General features: G+C 35.9%; 2 protein-coding genes across 6 annotated transcripts in view; one reads left to right on the top strand and one right to left on the bottom strand.

Moving 5' to 3' along the window:
- LOC109039216 (putative helicase MOV-10) overlaps window positions 1–8527 on the bottom strand; it is a 29327-nt gene extending 20800 nt beyond the window's left edge. Inside the window, exons 1-5 of one of the 2 annotated variants that reach the window (XM_019054609.2) lie at window positions 8234–8527; window positions 5694–5735; window positions 4296–4497; window positions 2567–2781; window positions 786–904 (exon numbers count right to left, since the gene is read on the bottom strand). In XM_019054609.2, coding sequence (XP_018910154.2) covers window positions 786–904; window positions 2567–2781; window positions 4296–4497; window positions 5694–5709 — 552 coding nt within the window. In that variant the 5' untranslated portion in view covers window positions 5710–5735; window positions 8234–8527. Of the gene's footprint in view, window positions 1–785; window positions 905–2566; window positions 2782–4295; window positions 4498–5693; window positions 5736–7337; window positions 7362–8233 lie in introns of those variants that run through there. The other variant, XM_072304387.1, reaches the window with a different exon arrangement.
- A 167-nt stretch (window positions 8528–8694) lies between these two features.
- DPCoAC (dephosphocoenzyme A carrier) lies at window positions 8695–22940 on the top strand. 4 transcript variants are annotated; one of them, XM_019054613.2, is made up of 8 exons: window positions 8695–9242; window positions 9416–9529; window positions 10356–10463; window positions 11231–11442; window positions 12118–12250; window positions 13677–13809; window positions 14965–15136; window positions 20279–22940. In XM_019054613.2, the coding sequence occupies exons 2-8, from the start codon at window positions 9488–9490 to the stop codon at window positions 20415–20417; spliced, it is 939 nt and encodes a 312-aa protein (XP_018910158.1). In that variant the 5' UTR covers window positions 8695–9242; window positions 9416–9487; the 3' UTR covers window positions 20418–22940. The 4 variants fall into 4 exon arrangements, with proteins under 4 accessions (XP_018910158.1, XP_018910156.1, XP_018910155.1 ...); XM_019054611.2 differs by having other exon boundaries at window positions 8695–9011; window positions 9294–9529; XM_019054610.2 differs by having other exon boundaries at window positions 8695–9011.
- The last annotated feature ends 1436 nt before the right edge of the window (window positions 22941–24376 follow it).

Here is a 24376-nt window from a genome sequence, read left to right on the forward strand (position 1 = left end):
TTACTTTTTCAGTTCGGACTCCGCAGAAACGTACTAATTAAAAGTATGCAGCCCAAGGCGTTCATGTCTCCCGATACCTTGAGAAAAGGTGAGACAATTGAGGGTTATTTTCTCTAGTGTTCAGACGCGAATAGCAGTAATCCTGAAAAGCGGAGCTCAACGGATGTTCATATGCATCAATTTTGGCAAGACTTGATTGTAAGATGTAAAGAGTGTGAGGATTCGCAATGATAGGGTGTGTCAGATCATGGGAGTCGAAATTGACGTCATGACCAAACAGCTTGTCTGGTATGATCATGTTGACAGGATGAAGGAAGAAATGCTGCCGAATAAGATGCTTGATTGGGTTCCTCGGAGGAGGAGATGAAGAGGATGCCCAGTGAAAGAGTGGAGACAGGGGGCTACAGAGGAACGAGGGAGTACCAACTCTCTAAAGGGCTTTGGGCGGATAAAGGACTTTGGCCGCTGGGTGTCGCAGAGCGCAAAAGAGCACTATGAAAGCAGCTTACATGTAAGTGCGATTGTAAGGTCCTTCACAAGTTCAAAATAAGTCTACTATCATCAAATATTTCCGAGAGCACCCTACAAAAATTTGCATTCAAAAATAATTTTTTTAATATAATATTCTGTTAACAGGAGGCTTCAGAAAAGAGAAATTTTATTAAGTCAAGAGACTTTGGGATACTCATACCTTCCTGTCCTACAACAAAATAAGCTTTCCTTTCACTTGACTCACTGCCTTACACATATAAAATCCAGGCTAGAAGAATGTGATAAATACTCACTAGTTCTCTGTAGACGTAGATGGAACCAGCTGCTCCAAGGAATTGAAAAATTAATGGGTATACAAAAATGCCAGTTTCTTCACCAAATCCAACAACCATTTTATAGAGCAAGGACTGACCTAGTGATGTTGAAGATGAAAATTAATTTTCTAGTATATAGGCTATACTCATGATTCCTCACTGAATTCACACTGTTCACTTCATTCACGACAAAGAAATCATGGGCTCTGCCAAAAACATTGCTACAATCAGGATAAATAGCTGTACTAAAATAATTAATTGGTCTTCAAATGTAAATTGGAAGTATTTCCGTAGTAAAATTTGAAAACCGTGCTTGGCTTGAGAAATTGCAAACTTTCTGTAGTACTTACATTTTCATGAAAGAGGAGCAATCAACGAGGATGAAATAATATAGGATTTTTCTTGGCCTATGTGAAAGTACTTTAATTCATAGAGAAAATATTGATTTGTTTGCATTTGTGTGTATTTTATTTTTATTTTTTTCGTTTTTTTCTTTTAAATGGAAGTTGAAGCAATTATGTTGAAACACCTTAATTAAGAGACATAATATTTTTGTCTCACCATTAGTAAGTTTCCCTTTTCAGTTGACAAAGAAGGGTCTAAATTTAATAAAATAAACCTCTTTTCGGGGAGTGAAACTGCCGCTTTAACTGATTTTTTGTTCAGAAAATTTGAGATGACATGTGATAAATTTCATCATTAACACCTATTGCATATTCACATAGGGCAAGCCTCCACACGCCTATGAGGAGAGACCCAAATAATACCTGACTTTTGCTGTAACTTCTCTACGATGGAAAATATTCGGGTTCCACCGCTAGGAGATGTAACTAGAAGCTATGAAGAGTCATAAGACCAAATTTCAACGTTGTAGCGCATTTTCTTTCATTCTGGCGAGACTTGGCTTCAGGGATTGTTTGGTGAGTTTGTCGTTTTTGAAGATGGGTCGATTTCAGTAACAACACTTAGCGCTCAAATTTTTCTCTCTTACTCGATAAAGACACGGCTATCTCTCTGCTAATCTTTTGAAGTGCTACTTCTGAAGGACAAGCCTTATCACAAACTTCAGTGTAAGTACGGTTTTTTGCTTTAAAAATTGTGCTTAATCGCTTGAAACCCCTAAGTGCCTTCAAACCGCCATCACCAAGGGCTAGAACCGGTAAAAATAATGAAAAATTTGCGTTTTCGTGAAAGAGGATGGATCATTTAATTAACTAGCAGAAATCACTTGAATGTAATACAGAAATATTCAAAACATTGCTGTGAAAAATTTGGGCTTAAAACGCATTGTTGCCGAATTGATCCCTCATTTAGCGTTTTAGTTAGTGATGGCCGCTTGGCATCCAGCCAACGTTCAATCAATAAATCACTCATGAAAACGAAGAAAAACATTTGTTCACATAGTCATGGGTAAAGTAAGTTTGCTGTAATATTCACTCCAAAAATTGACAGAGTTAGCCAAGCATTTCTGGTGAAAATCGCTTATCAACAAAAACGACGAACTCTCCAAACAACCCCTTAAGCCAAGTTTCGCCAATGTGAAAGAAAATGTGCTACAACATTGAAATTTGGTCCAATGACTCTTCATAGCTCCTAGTCAAACCTCCTAGAAGTGGAACCCAAATGTTTTCCATCGTTGCCAAGTTATAGCAAAATTTCGGGTTTTTTTGGGTCCCTCCTCGTACAGGCAGAACTTCCTTTGACCAGTCCACCTTCTGGATAAACAAGAGTGCAGAATTTCTGTTCACATTTAATCTTACCAGGTCCAATGGAAACGCCCTTAGCTCCGATGATTTGCACTCCAGGCACAACATTTAATTTCATTAATGGTATTATTGATTCCAAAGTAACGTCTCTTTCAGTGCGATTTGACAGATTGAAGTTTACTTTCTTTTGCTGGTTGACTTCGAGAAAAATTTCCTCCGCTTCAAACTCAACCTTTATGCCACAGGCTGAATTTTTCTTGACTTCACGACTGCAAAATAAAAGTTTGAACTGATTTTTGGTGGGAAAAAGAACCAATTTTTGGGTCCAGTTTACAGTCGGCAATGGTGAAGCTGGTCCTTAAGTGATACATGATCAGGCTTGGCAATAACACTCTTGTCTTCTTGACAACCTGAATTGGACGTATTTCTACCAAACAGAACTATGTGCATTAAGACATGAGCCCTGAGACCCATAAGAATATAGTGCAAAAGTCCTCCAGTCATAATGCACATAGTTCCGTTTGATAGAAATACGTCCAATTAGGACCCCTTTTTTAGAAACCAGATGGATAGCAGAGAGCTTAAGATCCTTTTGAGTTTTTTTTAACAAAAATGCATGAATGACTTTTTATAACATGCTTGAAGATCCATTCACCCATGTGACACAATGTAAATTGTCTCATTAGATAATCATGACTGTCCGTCGCTTTTCTGGCCATTAGTTATTTCATGGAAAAATTTTGCTATCACACATGATCAAAGAAAAAATATTTTCAGTTTCAGTTCTATTCTATGAGTAAAATGAATCCTGTGTGTGTAAGTGTGTGTATAGTGCTAGGAAATTCAAAAATAGTCATAATTCTTCTTATTTAGCAACATTTTCCTGTGACATCAGTGTTTTACCCCCATGACCCTTAATTATTCCAAATTCTGGACCTTAATTCGAAAAAAATTAATTATGATGCTATTTGTTCCTTCTATTCAGAGTTTCTAGCTTAAAACGAGCTGATAATCTGTGGCTTCTCAAATAAAGTTCTAGAGCACTTCAGATTCAAAGCTGCAATTTTTTCTTTTGCACAAATTTTCCACAACCATCTCTCTGGAGTTTAGCCTTTTTGGACTCACAATCAAACATCACATCCCCTCCCCTCTTGAAAAAAATAGAAACAAGGAATGCACCAAAATATTTTGTCAAACAAATAAGTGATGGAGATGTTGCATGTGTGAGGAATTTGCAATTTGACTGTTGGGTCATATGTAGAAGTTCGCGAGAAACACGATGGTGCCACTGGTTTTCTCTGAAATCAACTCCCAAGCTCAAAAAAAGCTCTCAAGTTGAGCCCAAAATGGAGGGGATATCCCACGATATCCTGAGAGTCCACATCTACATCAAGACGAACTCTCTCCATGCAAAGATGGGGAGCAAATACATTGACAGGGCTGCCATTTTATTTGGGGACTCCACAACTGAAAACACGGCAACCGTGTTAATGTATTTGCTCCCTATCTTTGCATGGAGAGAGTTTGTCTTGATGTAGATGTGGACTCTCAGGATAGCGTGGGATATCCCCTCCATTTTGGCCTCAACTTGAGAGCTTTTTTTGAGCTTGGGAGTTAATTTCAGAGAAAACCAGTGGCACCATCGTGTTTCTCGAACTTTTACATAAACTTTTACATGAGAGTCAGTGGTCAAATCGCAAATTCCTCACACATGCAACATCTCCATTCAGGACAGGCCTAGATATGTTTCATTCCTAGAGGAGTAAACAGCCCAATCACTCACCGGTTCAGCCGAAACTCCTTCCTGGCCTTGTGTTCAATATCATTTTGATGCTCTTCATATTCTTCTTGTGAGGCGAATGAAATGCTGCACATGTGACATTTATTCTCATCAATGCCAGGATCTCGCCTCCTTTCTGTTCTGCACTGTACATACTGATCGGCATATACTTTGTGGTATGGACCCCTCCGAGGTCCCTCACGAGCTGCAAGGGAAAAACGATTTCCGTTAGGAACAACACTAAAATAAAACTGTCAAATTTCACGGATTATAGAAAAAGGGACCTGACCAAATGGAGGAAATTTTTAAGGAGAGCGATTTTGTAAACATGGGTAAAAAATTTCCACAGAGGACATTCTTCGATATCCTAAAGAATAGTTGCAGAGAATTTAGTTCATTTTTGTACAGCTACTAGATGTAACATTGCATTTACTTAATCCGGAAATTGAAAGCCTCAAGTATCATGGGTTATAATGTACATTGATTGCTTTTCAAAATTGCGTTTTATTAACTTCAAAGTGTTGAAACTCTGGTCTGTTTGAATGATTTTGGGCGCTCTACGTGCAAACATGCCTGTCGAACGTCCCATTAAGTGGTGACACCTGTATCTTAACTTTGATGACTTAATGCAAAAATACGTATCTTGATTGAAACTTTTAAAAATCTCTGATTGCGCTTCCCTTTCCTTAAAGAAAATCAATGACAATGTTTCCTTGCAATTTTTTTCTGAGTGAGTGAAGGAAGTTCCCAAAAAAGTTCAAAGGAGACTACTGATTAGTTTTTCTTGTGTAAAAAAATAACTAATTTCTGCATAAGTAAGGAGAAGGTATGGCAACAAAGGTAAAAAAAAGGTGTTTTTGAAAAAATAAAACCTGGGCATGAGAATTAAATTGTATAAGAATTACTAACACTTACAACGCCCTGATAGAACTAACTTTGGCTGAAACGTTTGTCATGAATTAAGAGTGAATTGACTAAATTCAAAACTTTCTTCGGCACTCAATCTATAATCTTTTATATGACATGGAAAAACTCAACTTGAGCGGTATGCTATAAATTCAAAAAAATTGAATCCAACTCTACCTTATAAATTTTATATAGTGGTTGTTTACATGAAAAATCAAAATAAACATAACAGTCACACTATCTGCAACCTACTTCTTGGTCTCAAACTATGAGATCATAGTTCAGGACCATAAAGTAAGATGTAGATAGGGTAATCATGTCACCCGACAAAGTGATTAAAAACCGAAGCCTCAATGGTCACATTTTACGACTTCAGTATACTATTAAATTAAACTAATATTTTACCAAAGGAAACTTTATACTTAAAAAGAGGCATGTTCTAAATCAGACTTCATAAATCTTGAAATAAGACGGCAAAATTATGTTCATGTATACCTTTATTGCGTCTCATTTGGGAGGTTGGAGCGATTTCTTAATCTGAAAAAAAAAAACCAGAGGAAAGACGTTAAAAATAACAACAATTGATGACAGCTTTGCAGTTACACCATCAGCAAGAACACTGTTGAAACTTGGGTTTACACTCACCAGTTGCCTTAGAGGGCATAATTTTTCATGCTAATGATGTGCGATAAAAGATTAGTGAAGACAGTGAAGAGAAGATTTGGGCTTGGCTGTAAATCAATGGGTTCGTTGCCCTGATCACAGAATTGTGTTTCGATGTTTGATTCCTGTAGATCAGCTAAAAATGATAAGATCTGTCCAAACAGCAACTTTCTAAGTTCAATATAAACCAAGATATCGAGCTTTGAAAAATTTGTTTGGAAAAATTTTGGGGAGTAACACCCTCGGTTTTTTCCACTTGCTTACATCTGAGTTACATAAAGTAACACCAACTGGTAAAAACAAAGTGGAAGAAACCAAAGGTGTCACTATCGCGGTGGATGACGTTAAAAACCCGGCTTTTCAAAGGGCGATATTCCGGTTAAAATTGAACATAGAAAGTTACTGTCAGAACAGATCTCAATATTTTAAGATAGTCTACAAGAATCAAGCATCAAAAGCATCTGTGACTAGCGCAACTGACCCATTCAGCCCTATCTCTGCCATTGGAAAATTTACAAGAGTACCACATGTCCCTAAGAACAAGATTGGGTATGGGTGATCGAATCGTAAAATAGGTCTTCGAGAAATGAAAAGGGAAATGAAACATAGTGCAAGAAATTGACGACATCTAAACTCCGAAAATGAGTGAAAAATACCATTTCCAAGTAGATTCCTGCGGTAACTACAGACGAAGGACTGCATACCAATGGTTGGTACAAAATCCCCATTGTACTGCTATAAAAGAAGTGAAATTTCCATTAAAATTGCATTTAAGACAGGGAAAAAAAAATAATTTTCTACGAGAGGACCGTCACAGACACCCCCTTCTCCTCCCAGATTGAACCAATGTAACATCTCCAAGCATAAGGGTCTGGAGCTACCTGGAATTTTGCAGAGAAAATTTGTTTTGATTCAACAGTAAAATCTTCAAATTTTACATTGATTCTAGAAAATTATTCCCTTATCGCTTGGGTTGACTTAACTTAGGGACCTAAAATACAACGTGGGTACTTAAGCGCAGAATAGCTGTAAACTAAGTAGGCGAGGGGGATTCAGTTCTCTGTGTACTCTGATAGAGAAGTTATTCTTTCTAACCGCTCAAGTTTTTAATGCAAGAAAGTCCAAAGGCTTTGAAAACTTGAAGAAATGCAACTGTTTCACAGAGTGGTAACAAATATCGTCACCTTCCAGGCAAAGTATCACAAGCGCCATGCGACGTTTAAAAATTTCCGCCGCCATTTTATTTCTTTACTGAGAAATTGTTGGTTGAATCTGTTTGGAAATTTCACTAAATTTTATCGGCAGCACAAAGAAAATTCAGTGAAATTTTCGGACAGCTTCGTTGAACAATTTCTCTGTAAAAAAATAAAATGGCGGCGGAAATTTTTAAACGTCGCATGGCGCTTGTGATACTTTGCCTGGAAGGTGACGATATATGAGGTTAAAGTGACAGTCTTGAACAGTACACCACCCTACCTTTATTAAAAATCTGCAAGATAAATATTCTCCTATCATGCTCTGTGTGATAGGGCTAGTCCACTCCACACCTTTCTGTGACTAGACAACAGTCTGAAGCTCCCGTACCCAAGTAGCATTTTTCAACTGAAAGATTGTGATATACTTATTATGATTTTATCAGCAATGAAAACATTGATAGGAACATCAACATCTGAGCGGTTTTCTTCGATCTTATTGCCCGAGAATTTTTTGCGATAATATGACAATTTAATCTCGATTAAGTCCATCCGCAAATATTAATCGCAATGTTATCAAACCAAAAACTGCGATGTGTAGTGATGTAAACTCTATACATCGCAATTTTTTTTTAATTCAATAATAACGCCATAAATTTCCACTGGTATAATCATGATACTTAGTCAACCGATTAAGTTGCTCTTCATCATGATCACTAGTGCTAGGGTAGGCTGGAAGGGAGATTCTGATATTCTTTGAAGTACGGAGGGTATAAATACCCACATAGTATTATAGGTCCCTAAACTTAGGCTTGCAATTTCCAAATTTTGACAGCCCTACAACCTTTTTTTTCCTCCTACACGCGCCCATAACAGGCTGAGTTGTGATGAGTCAATTGCCCAGCTTAGAAATTGAGCTCCTGAAATCTTGAAGAGTAGCAAGTGATCCGATGATTAAATTGCTACTCTTCATGTTACGATAGTAGACCAAGAGACCGGTAGAAAAGTATAGTACCTATACGAGTGACTATAAAACTTGTCTTTTCCACACTTGAACTCTTCAGCTTTCAATTGCTCCTGATAGCCGAACTATAATTTAAGAGAGTGAACATGTACCAGAGAAGTGATAGTCCAAACTGACAATGTGTGGGTAATTTAAAAATTGCTCTGAAAGCTTACCTAAAGATTAACTCCGATGTAGTAAGTTAGTAAGTATATTCTTCGCTCTGCTGTTCTGTCAAGTGTTCAGATCAGAGATACTTGATACGTATGAGTCATCAAGACCACCGCGCCGGCAGGCGAATTTCACGATGACTTGGATTTGGAATGGTTACTTCACGAAAATAATAATTTCTAACAACATAGAAATAGACTGCCACGTCACAAAAGCGATAAATACCTCAGGATAATTATTCAGAATAGAATCTCAAGTAAATACTGGGCTCCCATGTGGAATTATCACGGCCAAACACACGGGAAGTGCGCAAAGAATGCACAAGTGCTTAGGAATTCGCGTTATCAAAAAAGTTGACAACAACACTGTGGTCTAATCAAAAACATGATTGAATTGTCTACTGTGATTATTTGGTACGCAGGGTTGAAATTCAAAAATTTATACTTGCAACAATGCAAAAAATTAGACAAAACTACTAAAGAAGCGAGTTCGACGTTCGACTTATTCTCTTATCAAACCTTTCCTTTGTTTGTTTATTTTAGAGCATTTACTGATAAGATAATACGCCTCGGCCGTTTATCATCATCATTACGCCTTGGAAAGTCATTAAAACAATTTGTTTGTATTAATTTATTTTTTTACCAAGGTGAAGTGTTCTTTTAATCCTGTTTAGTATCGGATTTTTTGTTTCCTATTAATTGTGTGATGCAGTTCATTCAATTTTACCCCAAAAATTCTGTCAATGTGAGTTACTTTTCTCTCTGTGGATGTCTGTGTTCTGTGGTAAGTATGCACGAAGATGATCAGAGATTTCGTTCAGCATTCGTCAGGGTTAAATTTGAACGTGCGTCTATGGCGAAATAGGTTGAGAATTTTTTAACTAACCTCTATCTTCAAACTTAATGTGATTATTACAGCAATTCTTATCTCATTCAATTTTGCATATTGATTCGTGAACCTTCATCTGATACTGGCCACCTTTGCTCAGAGAATTTTCATCATCACTGAAAACTGGTATGTGTAAATCATCGTTCTCTCAATTTTCAGTGTCTTTGTTTGTTTCAGTAATGATATTTTACCTGTACGGGATGGCAAGATCGAAAGCGAATTAATAATACTTGCGTTCGGTTTAACAACGGTGAATATCCCAAATCAGTCCCTGTGATGATTTTGTTTTTTCTGTTCAGATAATGGTTTAAATCAAACTGTAAGTGTCTCCATGTTCAGAGGCCTTAAGAAATCCCTTCTCATGTGTCATCATGTCCCCGCAGAGTGATACCACCAAGAAGCAGTCTCGTGAGGTAAGAACTTATCTCATCTGGAGCAAAATCAAATGATCGTAGCACAAGGAGCTCACAGGGAGCACTAGCAATCAAGCCTCATTTGTACTAATTTTCTACACCCTACACCAATGCATGTAATTGATTTAATTTGTTTTTAATGTCGGTAGAAACATACATGAAACAAAATATCAAGGTCATCTCAAACACAAATGATTTCTCAAAATGAGTGACTGAATTTTGCGAAGGAAAGTTCAGAAGCAAGTTTGGAGGGCACAAATTTTTCCAGACAATGAGACCGAGCAATTGGATTCGATTGGTCACAAAGAGCTGTTGTTTGATTGCCGACAGCATGGGAAATATGCGAATTTTAAATTATCAACGCCGGTGCAGTAATGCTGAACAACTTTACTTCTATATATCATGTAGCTTCCTTGTGCTCTATTCGGAGAGACTAACCACTTCTCTCATTGGTATACAATGATGAAAAAAGACAAGTAGGTATGATATCGATGATATGATGTGTGACAGTTGGGTAGGGGTGACTGCTTTATTTTTGTACATTTCATTGAGAAATAAATATCAAAAGCATTTTGCTGGGATGGGATTACTTCCATCAAAGAATTATACCGACTATTATTCATTATTTGTTGACCCTTTAGCAAAAACTCAAAAAGTTTCAAATTATTATGAAGGCTTTGAACTATTTTCACCCTCGAATTGAGGCTTCCAGAGATGAATGAAGGGATGAAACAGTCAAATAAGAGGGTGAAACATACATTTTAAAGATTTCATTTCAAGCAAATTACAAAATTCAATGATCGATTGTTTCTTCTGTTTCTTTCAGGTAACTCAAAAAGAAAGTGTTGCTAGCAGCTTGCTTGCTGGAGCTATTGCAGGCGCAATAGCAAAAACAACCATAGCCCCACTTGATCGTACGAAGATCTATTTTCAGGTATTTAATCAACGCTTCGGCAGAAAACTACAGCACACTAAGTATAAAGAAAAAAATCTACCAATCAATGAGATCTCTTAAACCATTCTTGTAGGCTTACATACAGCAAATAGTAAAGTTGTAATGGTGTTACCCATGCCATTTCTCTAACAATAGGTTTTTGGTTTGTTGCGGTTGCTGAGAAATCAAGTTTTGATGTTTGAAGCTTGTAAATTAATGAAAAGTCACAAGTCTCTGTGCATTGCCAAAAATTTAATTTCGTTACGAACTGAAATACTTATCCTTATAATGCAGGTGGTCACAGATTCTTTTAGAAACCAACTCCAAAACAAATCTAGCTACATACAGGCATTTTAGACTTCCTGACATACTTGATGTACTTCATCATAAACTGCTGGGTGTCATTTCTTTAAAACTTCGGTGATTTATGCATTCTCTCCGTGGAAGATATTCTGCGAAAATTTCAAGCCATGATGTTGGTTCTCATAATCATGATCACCTTTTGAAACATGCAGTGCAATGCCATTTCACTGTCAATATAAAACCTGGGAACCAATGCCACCAAATTTTAAATGGATTGAGTTGTTTACAGTTGTGGGTCTTGATTTGAAAAATATAGGGATGTTTAACTCAGTCTTTTCCATCTCCGGAGAATCCTCAATTTTGGGGCTGGGTGTTTTTTAAAAATAATGTTCAGTTGCACCGCATTATTTATTATAATATGAAGTTTTTGCATTAAAAGATAATTGTTTATTTTTCCCCTCTAGGTGAATCATGCACCGTACTCAACGAAAAAAGCTTTAAAGTTTATGATTCAATCTTATAAGACTGATGGTGTAATCAGCCTTTGGAGAGGCAATAGTGCTACAATGGCTCGAATTATACCATACGCTGCCATCCAATTCACAGCCCATGACCAGTGGAAACATTTCCTGAGAGTTGAAAGTAATGATAAAGCTGATGAAAATTTTTTAAATTTGTGAGTATCCTTACTCTATATTTCAGTTTTTTGTAAAAATTAAGAGAAGATGTGATCATTTCTCTTCATTTAAGGACATCTTAGGAGGGAGAGTTTTAAGTCTTGTATTTTTTTTTTTTTTTTTTTTTTTTTTTTTTTTTTTTTTTTTTTTTTGAGAAAAATGCATTTCAAGTTGACTGGGACAGACCGGGACCAAAATAATTACTGGAAATGTTGGCCCATCAGTGCTTTGACTGGCACCTCTTAAAAATCATATTTTTGCCATGTGGATTAAACCCCAAAAATCACCCTGGATATCGACTGGTCCCCTGGAATTTTTCTTTGTGTTCCCTTCTGCCTGTTTACCCTTGAAAGTTGAAAAATGGTATGGAAGCTTATAACATAAACAAGCTTTGAACTCAATTGTTAGGGCAAAATATGAGCTTTAGCATTAATTTTTTCACTAAGTATAACCTAAAATTTGTTTTATTTTAAACAACTAACACTTAATTCATTCATAATTTGTTAATTTCAGTTTGTCTCACAGTGATGTGCCAAAATATCATGAAGCACTCTAAGCAGCATTGCTGTATCTTAATTTTCAGATTTCTGAATTGAAGGTTCATTTTTCTATTGATGATCACAAAAGTACTTTGGAGCATGTGTAATAAGCTTAGTACGCTTTAATGATTTCAGAAGTTCCCAAGTTCGGCGATTTCTAGCAGGATCTTTGGCTGGAGTTACATCTCAGAGTCTCACTTACCCATTAGATTTAGCTAGAGCATGTATGGCTGTTACACGGAAAGATCAGTATGCCTCTCTTAGCCGGGTAAATTTTAAATGTTTATCATTTAAAGAAAATATATTGATGAATTTTGCAGTGTATTTGCCTTGTCAAGGGTCATTTTTGCACTAGGGTGTCCACCATCAGTAAAAACCGGAAAATATCAGGAAAGGTCATGGATCAAAAAACTCCCCATGCGTCAAAGCATTTTTCAATCATATACGGTTTAGCACTCGCAAAAGTGGAATATTTGATTCAATTTATGGTGGTTTTTAAAATCAAATGAGTGTCAATTTATTTGCACAAAAAATTAGGAAATTTCAATCAAATTATCAGAAAATCCAATATGAAATTTTAGTAGACACCGTGTTATCAGGAACGATATCTGCAGCTGAAACTCTAAAATTCACACTCTAATTTATTTCAAGGTGCTTGGCTACTGCTGAAAAAGTCATGACTTTAACCCCTATATTCATTTCTCATGTACTGACAAGTTTGTCCAGAAAGTCTATCAGCAGTTACCGCCTTGATTGGTTGCAACTGGTTTTGCTTCAAATAGCATAGAAGAGTCCCACAACTCATACCATCTCTAAACACATTTAAAAGACCAGCGGGCTGATTATTAAAATTGATAGACAAAGCGATAGACAAAGAAGACATAGGGAACATGGAGCAATCCCATTCGTTGTACTAGGTAGTTGTCATACACCAGGGGGAAAATGATGTACTAACTGTAGGGTCTCTCGTAGGTTGCCGTTGGTTAATCTATTACTTACCATCTTTGTCCATTGCAAACACCCGCTTCCACCAATAGGATCGTTTTATTTTCAATGTGTTATCTTTGTCTATTGCCTTGTCTAACAATTTCAGTAATCAACCAGCAGTCCTTTCCTCCCAAATAACCTCTCTTTAATTAACAGAATCAAGTGAAACTGAGGTAAATTAAGAGTAAAATGTTTGTGCATTACACAAAATTCCATTGAACAAATTTCTGTCACTGTTAGAAAATGGTCTTGCCCATCATAAAAATCAACACAGCTCACTTAAAATTATACTACTACCTAAAAAAAGAAAGATAAATAATCTCTAAAAAAATCTTTTCGGAGAAAATTTTTACCACCTTTCCGCATTCACTTGTATGGCTGTGCATGGAAGATCACTACGAAAATAAAGTACTGAAATATTGCACATCTTATGTCAAAATTTGAAAGGATTTGCAGCTACCCTCCTATCACTACTATCAGTTTACTCCGTTATTGTAAAGGTTGATGCTGGAGGGACAGCTCTGAAATAGGCCTTACTTATGAACCCCTTAAAATTCTGATGCAAGCGTGGGCTATATTTTCACACTTTGATTTTAAAAAGTACCTTGCGTTGTGTGCCCCAAAATCGTTTTATGATTATTATAAGCGCCTAAGTAACATGCTGCATCTAATATCAAAATAAAAATTTTTTCTTATCTTGATTTTAGGTTTTTGCACACCTGTATAAAGAAAATGGATTTTTAGGGCTCTACAAAGGTTACACTCCTACAATCTTAGGCATTATTCCTTACGCTGGAGCTAGTTTCTTCACGTATGGAACACTCAAAAAACACTATATAGGTACGTCTACAAGTTGCCGTATTATTTTTTAATCTTATATAACTCTCATTTCATTTTTCCTCAATGATGCCAGTATAATTTTACTGGTGCCTCTGAGAAGAATAGTACCTCTCCACTTATCGTCAGCTCATTCCAAGCAACCAAAGGATACAATAGTTCCTCTTTAGAAAAAAACAACACTGTATCTTGGAGCCTTTGTAAGCACTCAAAACTACGCTGAAATGGAGGAGTAATGACAAGAGGACTCTTCCTGAAATCTTCAAGAGTTTTGAGGGTAAACCAAACTTAACTTTTCCTGTATGTTTGTGTCCCACTAACTTTTCCTCCCATAGAATTGACCCTACAGGCAACAATGCCCTGAATGGGAGCTTTGTCAGTTCTAATCAGGTTAGGTGAACTTGAATGTCCGCAAAATTTTTTAGAGATGTTGGTCCTGAAGATGTGAAGCCAATAACTTGTTTATCCAAGGAGTTGTTTTAACACTCTTAAAAAATTTATTTTATACGAACCACAAAACAATGCATAAATTAGACCTTTAAGAGACATGCAAAACGTGTTAAGCATGTATAAAACTTCCAAAATTAACTCATGAATGCAAAATTAATGTTTGTAGTTCATGTAATAAACGTGCATTCAAACTTCCCTCTTGCAAAAACACCGCAACCAACACGGGTTAAATCAGCCATTGAGGACAACCTACACTTAAGCTGAATAACTTTATTGCACACCTACTTTTTTTTCCTCTCTGATTCGAAGTCTGATTCTATTCTTTGAAAAAAATCACCCTACAGAGGAATTTCCTCCATCGGTATGGCTAAAAATATGGTTTAGTTGGTGGTTTGACGCAAGTAGACTAATGTTTTTTGTGCGGAGGAATGTGATCTGAAGGATTCAGAAAACGCTATTTTCTTATTTGTGTGTTAAATTTGGAAAGTTTCAATCCATTGTAAGTAAGATTTGGAGAAGGAAACATATATTATGATGTTTATTTTCGCATCATATTCAGCGGTCCATTGCTTTGGCAAGGTACTTTGCCAGTTTTTCAAATCTTTGTCTCAATTTTCAAACTTGCTTATTTAAAGTGTTCTCAAAAATTTAATCTTTGCTCCTGTGTATTTTATTTTTTTTTTCCTTATGTGTTTGTTTGGATATCAGAGAAGAAAGGACATACAACGTTCTTTGAAAATTTATGCTTTGGTGCCGTGTCTGGAGTGTGTGGCCAAACAACATCCTACCCTCTTGATATAATTAGGAGGCGCATGCAAACCGCCACAGCCATTGGAAATAAACATTTTTCGATGAGAGAAACTATACGCAATATCTACAAGTAAGTCTTTGAAAAGTGGTACAATTTTTTCATATGCTCTCGCTCTCCCGTTTGCATAGTTCATTATCTCTCAATATCGGTAGGTTCTAAAGTACCCACTTCGAGAGAATTTTGCCATGGCCCTGGGGTTCTCTGATATGTTCATCAGCTTTACGCTTTTCATGGGGCTCTTAAGAACTCATGTAATCAAACATAGTTTAAAGGACTTTATATCATCAAGGGAGAAAAGAATGATACTCATAGAAAAAGTGTATCGCTCGGCAGAAGTATCCAACAAAACTTGTTCAGAACTTATTTCAGAAGTTGGAAATAAAAAATCCGTATCATTTCTAGAACTCTGTTTCCATCCTCTTTTTTCTTCTCCATCCTAAAAGAGGCGCAAAGGGGCTTCATGAGCAGGAAAAATGGCGCAATCCATCAAGGAGCAGTGCAGTCTTTTCATATTTAAAGGATTGAGATGATAAAGCTCTGACATCAAGAAAACTGGAACTAAAAAACTGAAACTCTTACGAATAAATTAAAATCGCTAACGCATTTTGGGGCTCCCTGGCCCCTTCTTAAAGGCTGAATTCCGACTGTGTGTTATTTGTGTGAGTTTGAGTTTTTTTAGTTCCGGCTTTCTTTATGTCATTATTTAGCTCACAGTTTGCTACCTTGATTTCCCGTTTGTTTCGTTTCGTTTTTTCGTTACTCTCAGTTTACTGTGTGACAAAACTCTCCCCCTATCGGTACTTCAGTAAGTCTTCCTTTTGATTTTCTTTTTCTCGCCTACAATAATATTAGATAAAATGAAGCAAGTCTTTACAGACAGTCAGAAGAAACAAGCCGAATATCCTCTCAAGTATAGAAAAAAAAAAGGTATACAAGAATGCCACTGGGTTTTTTCTTTCTAAATTCTGTTAATTTGAACCAAAATCACTACATCTAGCTTCAGAGTTGATTTTTTAATTTTTCAATGCGTACATGGGTGAATTCAAATAAGGGTCAAATTCCAGGTTCTATTTCCTCCCAAAATTTTTTTCTGAATTTTTGGGCAAACCAAACTTTATTTTGACTATCATTAGGTGTAGACTTAGGAAATATAGCTCGTCGAGCTTAATAGTTGGGCTTAAACCCGAATTTCCACCGTCAAGTGTATCACTTCCCAAAATTTGCCGTAATTTTGCCTGATTTCCTAAATTTTCATCTCAGAGGTGACATATAATACTTTTAATTAAAAATTGAACACAATTGTCATAAAAGCATCGTCGATCACTAAATTAAAGCATAATTGAAAACATGTAACCCTTTCATATCTTGCAGAACCAAAAAAATTAAGAAAAAATTCATCTGTCATGAAAGATATCTGGAGCTTATTCTGCTTGTCTTTTAGACAGTTCCGTCTGTTTATCAAAATGCGCACTGATTTCGTTTCACACGAGAAGAAGCTTTTATTTCTTGGAATATTGCAATACAAAATGGATCAAAAACACCGAATTTTAAAACTTCGAGTGGGCGTGTACCCGCTGAAGTGGTGATAAAGCCAGGAAATTTTGAGGACTTACATTAACATAACAATTACACCGGTCAACTTTTTTTTTTTTTTTTATTTTTTTTTTTTTGATTTTCCGAAGATTTGCCAATGGTTTCGGAGTAGATTTTTGGCGCTGATTCTGAAGAACACCTCCATTTACCTGTATCAATGCGATTTATCCTGGGAAAGTTCGGAATTTTTCCGGAGAAATCGGAATTTTCCTTAAAAGTCTAGCTTTTCCAGAAGAGTCAATTTTCCGGGAGAATCTGTGCACGATGGAAAAAACACAGGAATTTTTCGATTTCGTAGCCTAAGATACATAAGAAACCCTATTGCACCCCTATTAAAATTTCCTTTCTTTTCCTTATACCAAGGTTTTCCGGTCCAGTTTCATAAAAATCAATTAATTAGTCACCGAGATAGTGTTTTAAGCCACGGCCGCCATCTTAGATTTTCGAATCTCGAAAATTTGACTAAAAATTCGAGTTCCCCATTCAAAAATACCCGCGGGTACCAAGTTTCGCGTAAATCGATTGATTAGGCTCTGAGATAGCATTTTAGGCCATGTCCGCCATCTTGGATTTTCGAATTTTGAAAATTCGACTAAAAATTCGAGTTCCCCATTGAAAAATACCTCCGTGTACCAAGTTTCACTTTAAATCGCAACTCGATTAGGTGCTGCGATAGCATTTTAGGCCACGTCCGCCATCTTGGATTTTCGAATTTTGAAAATTCGACTAAAAATTCGAGTTTCCCATTCAAAAATACCCGCGGGTACCAAGTTTCGCGTAAATCGACTGATTAGGTGCTGAGATAGCATTTTAGGCCACGTCCGCCATCTTGGATTTTCGAATTTTGAAAATTCGACTAAAAATTCGAGTTTCCCATTCAAAAATACCCCCGGGTACCAAGTTTTGCGTAAATCGATTGATTAGGCGCTGAGATAGCATTTTAGGCCATGTCCGCCATCTTGGATTTTCGAATTTTGAAAATTCGACTAAAAATTCGAGTTCCCCATTGAAAAATACCTCCGTGTACCAAGTTTCACTTAAATCGGTCGAAAAGAGCGCCTACAGGGCTTAAACAAACAAGTCCCAGTTGATTAGGCGCTGCGATAGCATTTTAGGTCATGTCCGCCATCTTGGATTTTCGAATTTTCAAAATTCGACTAAAAATTCGAGTTCCCCATTGAAAAATACCCCCGGGTACCAAGTTTCACTTAAATCGGTAGAAAAGAGCGCCTACAGGGCTTAAACAAGCAAGTCTCAGTTGTAACAGTTTTCCACTCTGTCCCACTACAGTGGGACATGGGACAGGATGGAAACATATGGGACAGGATGGAACGGGACAAGATGGAACGGGACAGGATGGAATAAGCTGTTTTTTAAGCTTATCTCTAACAGTAAAGACAATTTTGGTGTTTTTTTTCACGGAATATTTAGTAGCACGTCCTAGAGGATCGGAATAAGAGAAAATTTTCCCTAACGCACACTTCGAAAGTATTTTACGAGCTGATATTAGTGTGTGTGTGTATGCTTGACGCCCTGTTAGTTATCATGTATAGCATTCTGTTTGGCATCATTAATGGCGTTAATCTTGCACAAAAATTTGCGAATTTCAGAATTTTTGCCATCTACGACGTGTGAACTATTCAATCAAAACAAAAAAAGTCGTTTTTGGAAAAACCTCAACGTTACGGCAGTCATTTAGAGCTTATTACATCGTTGCCATGTCTCTCCTGACTGTTGCTGACTGTTGCTCGGGACAATGATTCTAGCGCGTGAAAAAGTTATTGATGGAGCAAAAAATAAATTGACATATTTTTTTTCTCAAATTCAAAAGCATTACCTATCATCTCCGATAAAGTTTTCTTAAATAATCACTCTAGTTATGCTGCAACATCGATTTAAAGTCAAGAACCAGGCACGGGGGACACGCAAATTTGGGACAAATGTAGGCAATTTGCACATTCAAAGTTCTCCTAAATTTTTATTTCAGTCCAAATAAAGTGGGAAGTAGCATGTAATAGTCAACAATAGTGTGGAAAATGAGAAAAAAATTTGATCTGCCCATGATTCTCAGATTATGACGATTAAAACAGCTCGGGACACCAAATTAGACGCTTATTTGAACTCACCCACATACATTGTATACTGCATAAACTTTGTTGAGATAATGATTCACGAAACAGCTTTAATTCAGACGTTGCTTAATGGAATTAGTTGTTCCTGCATAGAATGGTTTCCTCCAACCTGACACACAACAATGTGGTATTGCTAAAAAATGGTCTGCAAAAAAATCCTGATAACTAGAGCCTCATTTGTGCTTACAGGGGCAAAAGAGGCAAGCACTTCCTTGGCTTTTTAAGAAATTTTTCGTCGTTCATACAAAAACCAAATGGAAACAATCAGATATTAGTGAAGGAAAAGAATTCCAACAAGAAGATCTCGTGCATGTACCATTTCCTCAAGACAACATCACAGTGTATGTCAAGCTGCAAGGCGTCATTCCTTGCAGTAATAATCTTAACATTTACACTGACTCAAAAAAAATCAGTCATTTGACTGTATGAACAGATACTTGAAAGTGTCTCTTTAGCTTTTCGAAGAACGATTTGATAGTCCATTGATCAATGAATAATTTCTGGATTTTAGGACTTTTTCTTACAATTTTATGAGAAAGTTTATTAACAAATATGTACAAAACACAGATCACAAAATAACCACTACTCAAAGAGACTGGAGGGAGAAAAGTACACCACAACACAATAGATTTTTACGTTAGGTACAACTTAAATTCCATTAAAAGTAAATCTTCAATGAACTTTTTAAAAAAGGAAATGGGCTAATGGAAAAAGTCATTTCCAGGGGAAAATTCATCACCAATCCTACTCATAGGAGCCATTATCAGTTTGTCTACCTAGTTTTGCAATTAGAGAGGGACATGAACTAATTGATTCATTCTGGTAAATCTTGCTGGGACATTACCATTTGTACTAGACAACAGAGACAGGGCATCGATTAAATTATTCAGAATTTCATAAAGTAACATTAAATCATAATAATCAAAATTAGAATCTATACTTTGTACGCCTAGTTGCTGTACTATTTCTGTAAAATCATGGTCACACTTGAGCCCCCATGGTTGCAGCTATTCTAAAGAAAAATTTAAACATTACATAAACATTAAATAAACATTTCATAAAAAACTCCGAGCATTGCATCCGGCTGTAATGACAACGTACAAAATTTGGCGTAAAAATAACTTCAAAAACATGGTCAGAGTGAATTTTGCAATTTTTCCTGCCTTTTGATTCGTGATTTTCTCTCAGAGCGTACTTTGGGAGGTTTTTTTTTTAAATGTTTCCTAGTGAAATTTTTTGTGCCAATACCTGACGCACTACAGCGGCATGAGATGCTTAAGAAGCTCAAGAAATGTTCCAAAATCCAGAAAGTATTAATTGATTGAATTGATCTCCAAAGTGCAAAATAACCACTTTAAGTATGCTCAACTAGCCTATCAAAAATTTGTTAGGTTTTGTTAGTATTCCAGTTATTTAAAATCAATTAGATTTAATTTACTCACTTTATTTGGTGATGTGTTAATTTATTTGTTTATATTTGTTTCAGTCTTGAAGGTATAAGAAGAGGATTTTTCAAAGGACTTAGCATGAATTGGATTAAAGGTCCAGTAGCAGTTGGTGTTAGTTTTTCAACTTACGATTGGGCATCAAGTTCTATCAAAAAATTTGTTGTTACTTTTACTTAAGTGTTCGCCGAATAGTTACCATGTTTAGGGTACCAGAATTGAAATACTTGGTACGTAAACAAAGGCATATTTTTATGTTGCCAGCCTACCCTTTTCAAAGACTTATGAGTCATGATTTCCAAGTGCCAATTTTGAAACGTATGAGATTCTGAGATAGTCTCCAGCTTATCAGATCAGTGATTTGTATCTCAACTTAAAAATCTTGTTGTTGAACCCTAATCAAGGGAGTATAGCCTATTACTCGTATTTTAAATTTTTCTCTCATCTTTTTTACTTTCAAAGGATTATTCAATTCATAGACATCTCATTGCGTACATTTCAGTTATGGTTTTACCTATCTGTAACTTTTTTAATTAATTGTGATTAACTTGAGGAAAATTTTTGGTCAAAAGAAGATATTCGTTACTAAAAATTGGAGCTTTTGTCATTGGAATTGAGTTAAATCAATTTTCTTTTCTTGAATTGTCATTTTTCTGACATAAGGAAGTAACTTTGATTACAAGTAAGCCCTGGAGAGCAAGAGCTGTACAAAAATTAAGGCTCATGTACTGCGAAATTGCGATATTTTAAAATTAAGTTGCGATTTTTTATTATTTTTTGACGATATAATTGCTAGAATCATCATCATCTGAGCAAGCATTTTCAATCTTGTCGCAATTTTATCTCTACAAACATGTACTGATCAATAAAATCAAAATTTCTTATCAGTTTATCCCGATTACTTGCTCGAAAATATCGCAATGAATTGCCGTCGATAAAATCGCGACTTTGTTGCAAATTTATGCCATGAAATTACACTTTATTGCAATTTTTTATCCGATAATATTGCAATGAATTGACTTCGATCAAATCACAACTTATAGCAATCACTACTACTCGAGACTTTGAGGAAAGTGTGTGTATTGACAGAAGAAATGTCTCTTTGTTAATTACAGGTTTCACTATTGAATAGCTCCTGCTAAATTCATAAACAAACAGGAACTATGCCGTAAATTTGTATGCACACCTCATATAGGTGATAAATAACCTTTTTTTGGTCAGTTTATTTCGTGAATTTCACCAAAGCGGTATTGTATTTTTGGGTGAATGTTTCTCTACTTTTTATCTGGGAAATTTTGATGCAATATAGTCTAACTAAAGTAAACTAATCAGTGGTTTACTCGTACAACCTTGAAGACAAAATATTTTAAAGACCTCGCACTAACAATCTCTGTTGGCGTTGAAGCTACTCGCATCGCTATTGCTTTTGGATATTGATTATTGATGAGCTGTTATGAGCATTTCATTCCATTAGCCAAACTCAATTTTCAACAATGAACTTCTTCTGCACACTGTTCAACGCAACATTCATCAGCCAGTAAACAGAGATGAGCTTTCATGCCCCTGACGTATGTTGAAACTTGAAAAGTAACCTTTTCTCTGCCTTTTTTCATCGCTTGAAAGGCTAGTGTGGTGTCTTTAAAATGTGTCCCTTCTAAAAACCACTAAAATGTATTAGTTTCAAAAAGTATTGATTCCTCTGTAATTCATTGAATATCCGTCTAATTTTTAAGGTATTTTTGGAACTTTGTGCCTAGCTTGTGCAAATGTGGTGAATGATAGAAAAAATTTTGTATTCTCTAGTGTATGGGATGCGATGAGCAGCTAAATCTAGAAGAAACTCCATCCCATGTATGTAATTTAAGGAATGTAGTCTTAATTGCCAGTCAGCAAGTATTAAGTTTTATTTCGTTATAACCGAGTCAATTTATTTTTATCTTTCTCTCTGGTGCCAGGACCTTGAAGGTTCTCACCGTTGTTAACAAGACAAGTTTTGTAGGACGACTCCTTAATAATGTAATGTAAAGAAAGAGGAATACATGCACTATGCGAGCATGTATTGATCCTCTTACCCTCAAAGATATTTATTGCTCCCACGCAAAGTTGTGAAGATCTTACGCTACAGTACTTTGGAACTCCGTGGTACACTCGTTCAAGGTTACTTGTCCTACAGAACCTATCTCTGTTGCTAGTCTTAAGGAGTTTTAACTACTACCTGCCTAATGAAATTTTAGACTGATAGTACGGTGCCCTTCTTGTATGTTATTATTCTTGAGAAGTTTCCAACTGGTAATTTTTTAAATCCTCATGATTATCATCTTTTAAGCAGTAGAAAAATTGAATTTATTCATGGCAAAGTCTTTACTTCAATGTAAATGGACTTGCAAAATCAAGTCGCTCTCTTCTTGAATTTATTTGTGTTAAAACAGAGCAGCTTTGTAGAAAATATTGTAATATTGCAACATTACGTCCCTGAAAAAATTTAGTTGGAATTAGAATCAAAAGAAAAGTGTACAAAACCTGAAGCGACCATTTCGGTCACTGTGGACCACAAAACAGGTGCAAAATGAAGCACCGTAATGTGCTCCCTAATCAAAATTATACAGAGAATACGATTGACTCACTGAAATTTTTAAATCCAAATCATAGGTAAGGGAGAGATTAGCGTTTTTTTTTTTTTTTTTTTTTTTTTTTTTTTTTTTTTTTCTTACATCAGCTCACCTCTCTTCCTAAATCCTAAGTCTACCCCAGTCAAACCAAGCCAAAAATTACTTTCGACTTTCGTTTATGATAAAAGAATTTTTACATGTGGTGTCTTTCCTCTAACAAAATTACTGTTGTGCTAAGGGAAAACGCCGCATGAACCTTCTGGCGTTGCCAAATTCCCTTTGATAAAACATAGATTTCCAGGTAAACTTATGAATATTTTTCTTCCAATTTTTCAGATAATTTTGTTCGCAATTGCACCTAAAGTTCCGGGAAATTTCAAGGAAAAATATTCCTACCTTTCCTCAGAAATTAACATTTTATCAAAGGAAATTTGGCAACTCTCGAATTTTCATACGGCGTTCTTCCTTGGCACGTCAGATTAGAGGTGCAATGGACCAGAGGAGAGAGTAAATGTGTAGCCACAGTTATTCAATGTAGGTACCCATACTGATCATGGAATTTAGAATCGAGTGTTTATAATGTAAGATACAATTGTTAATTTCTCGCTTACGAATTGATTTTGGAAGATTTTGAAAAGTTCAATGTGTTGTATGTAAAATTTTGACGAGAATGAATGTCTTCCAGTTCTTACCTTGTTTCGTGGTCCATTATCAGGATAGGATGTATCCTGTAAGCCCGAATGTTTATATACATATATCCAAACCCATTCGTAATTTATCTCATTCTTGACCCAACTATATATTTTAATGTGATTAAAATTTCTGGATTGGTCTAAAGAGCCCAATTAATGAAAATATTAAGTTTTTTAATCCCTCGAGAATTGAATTTTTTTTTCAATAGGCGTTTAGGAAGTCCGGCCGTCTCTTTACGTAATTGTTGCATCTAAATTTCATTTGAAGATGTGTCTCTTTTAAATGAAGTTGTGCAATCTGTACTGTGCCATGTATTTTTCTTTGACTCCTCTGAATCGTTTATCATTTTATCTGTTGTCCATTCAAAGAACTTTAATCATTTTTGAGGTGTAGGAACCACGCAAAAATTTCGATGCATATTTTGATGTAACCTCTCGGGGGAGCTCTTACTGCCACGGCTAAAAAATTTTAGGAACACATTAAAAAAATAAATGATATTATTTTTATTTCTGTTCTTGGGTCTAGCTAAGGATGACCAAATATTTTGGCTCAAAAAAGCATAAAACAACAAGTCGAGATGTCACACTTCCCAACTCTCAAATGTATTTTAATTGTCTCTCAAGACATGTACTTTAATTGATACCTGACACTTTGTCTACATTATGTGTTTTATGTTTGGTAGAATAAGTTTTTGGACTGGCCTAGTTACTAATTATGCATCACTGTTATTCGTTACAAAATTTATTCTGTTGTAGATTTGGTACCTCAGTCGCAAAAGTATCTGTGATTCTCATCTTTGACAATAATTGTAAACCTCGTTATATGTTCTTTTCAATT

The sequence above is a fragment of the Bemisia tabaci genome, chromosome 9 (assembly GCF_918797505.1).
Source record: "Bemisia tabaci chromosome 9, PGI_BMITA_v3".
NCBI lineage: Eukaryota > Metazoa > Arthropoda > Insecta > Hemiptera > Aleyrodidae > Bemisia > Bemisia tabaci.

Bases quoted from the DNA above. Each gene is read 5' to 3' on its own strand.
- DPCoAC (XM_019054613.2), top strand. From the start codon at position 9,488: ATGTCCCCGCAGAGTGATACCACCAAGAAGCAGTCTCGTGAG. The intron at 9,530-10,355 runs GTAAGAACTTAT...TGTTTCTTTCAG, and splicing joins CCAAGAAGCAGTCTCGTGAG to GTAACTCAAAAAGAAAGTGT. The intron at 10,464-11,230 runs GTATTTAATCAA...TTTCCCCTCTAG, and splicing joins GTACGAAGATCTATTTTCAG to GTGAATCATGCACCGTACTC.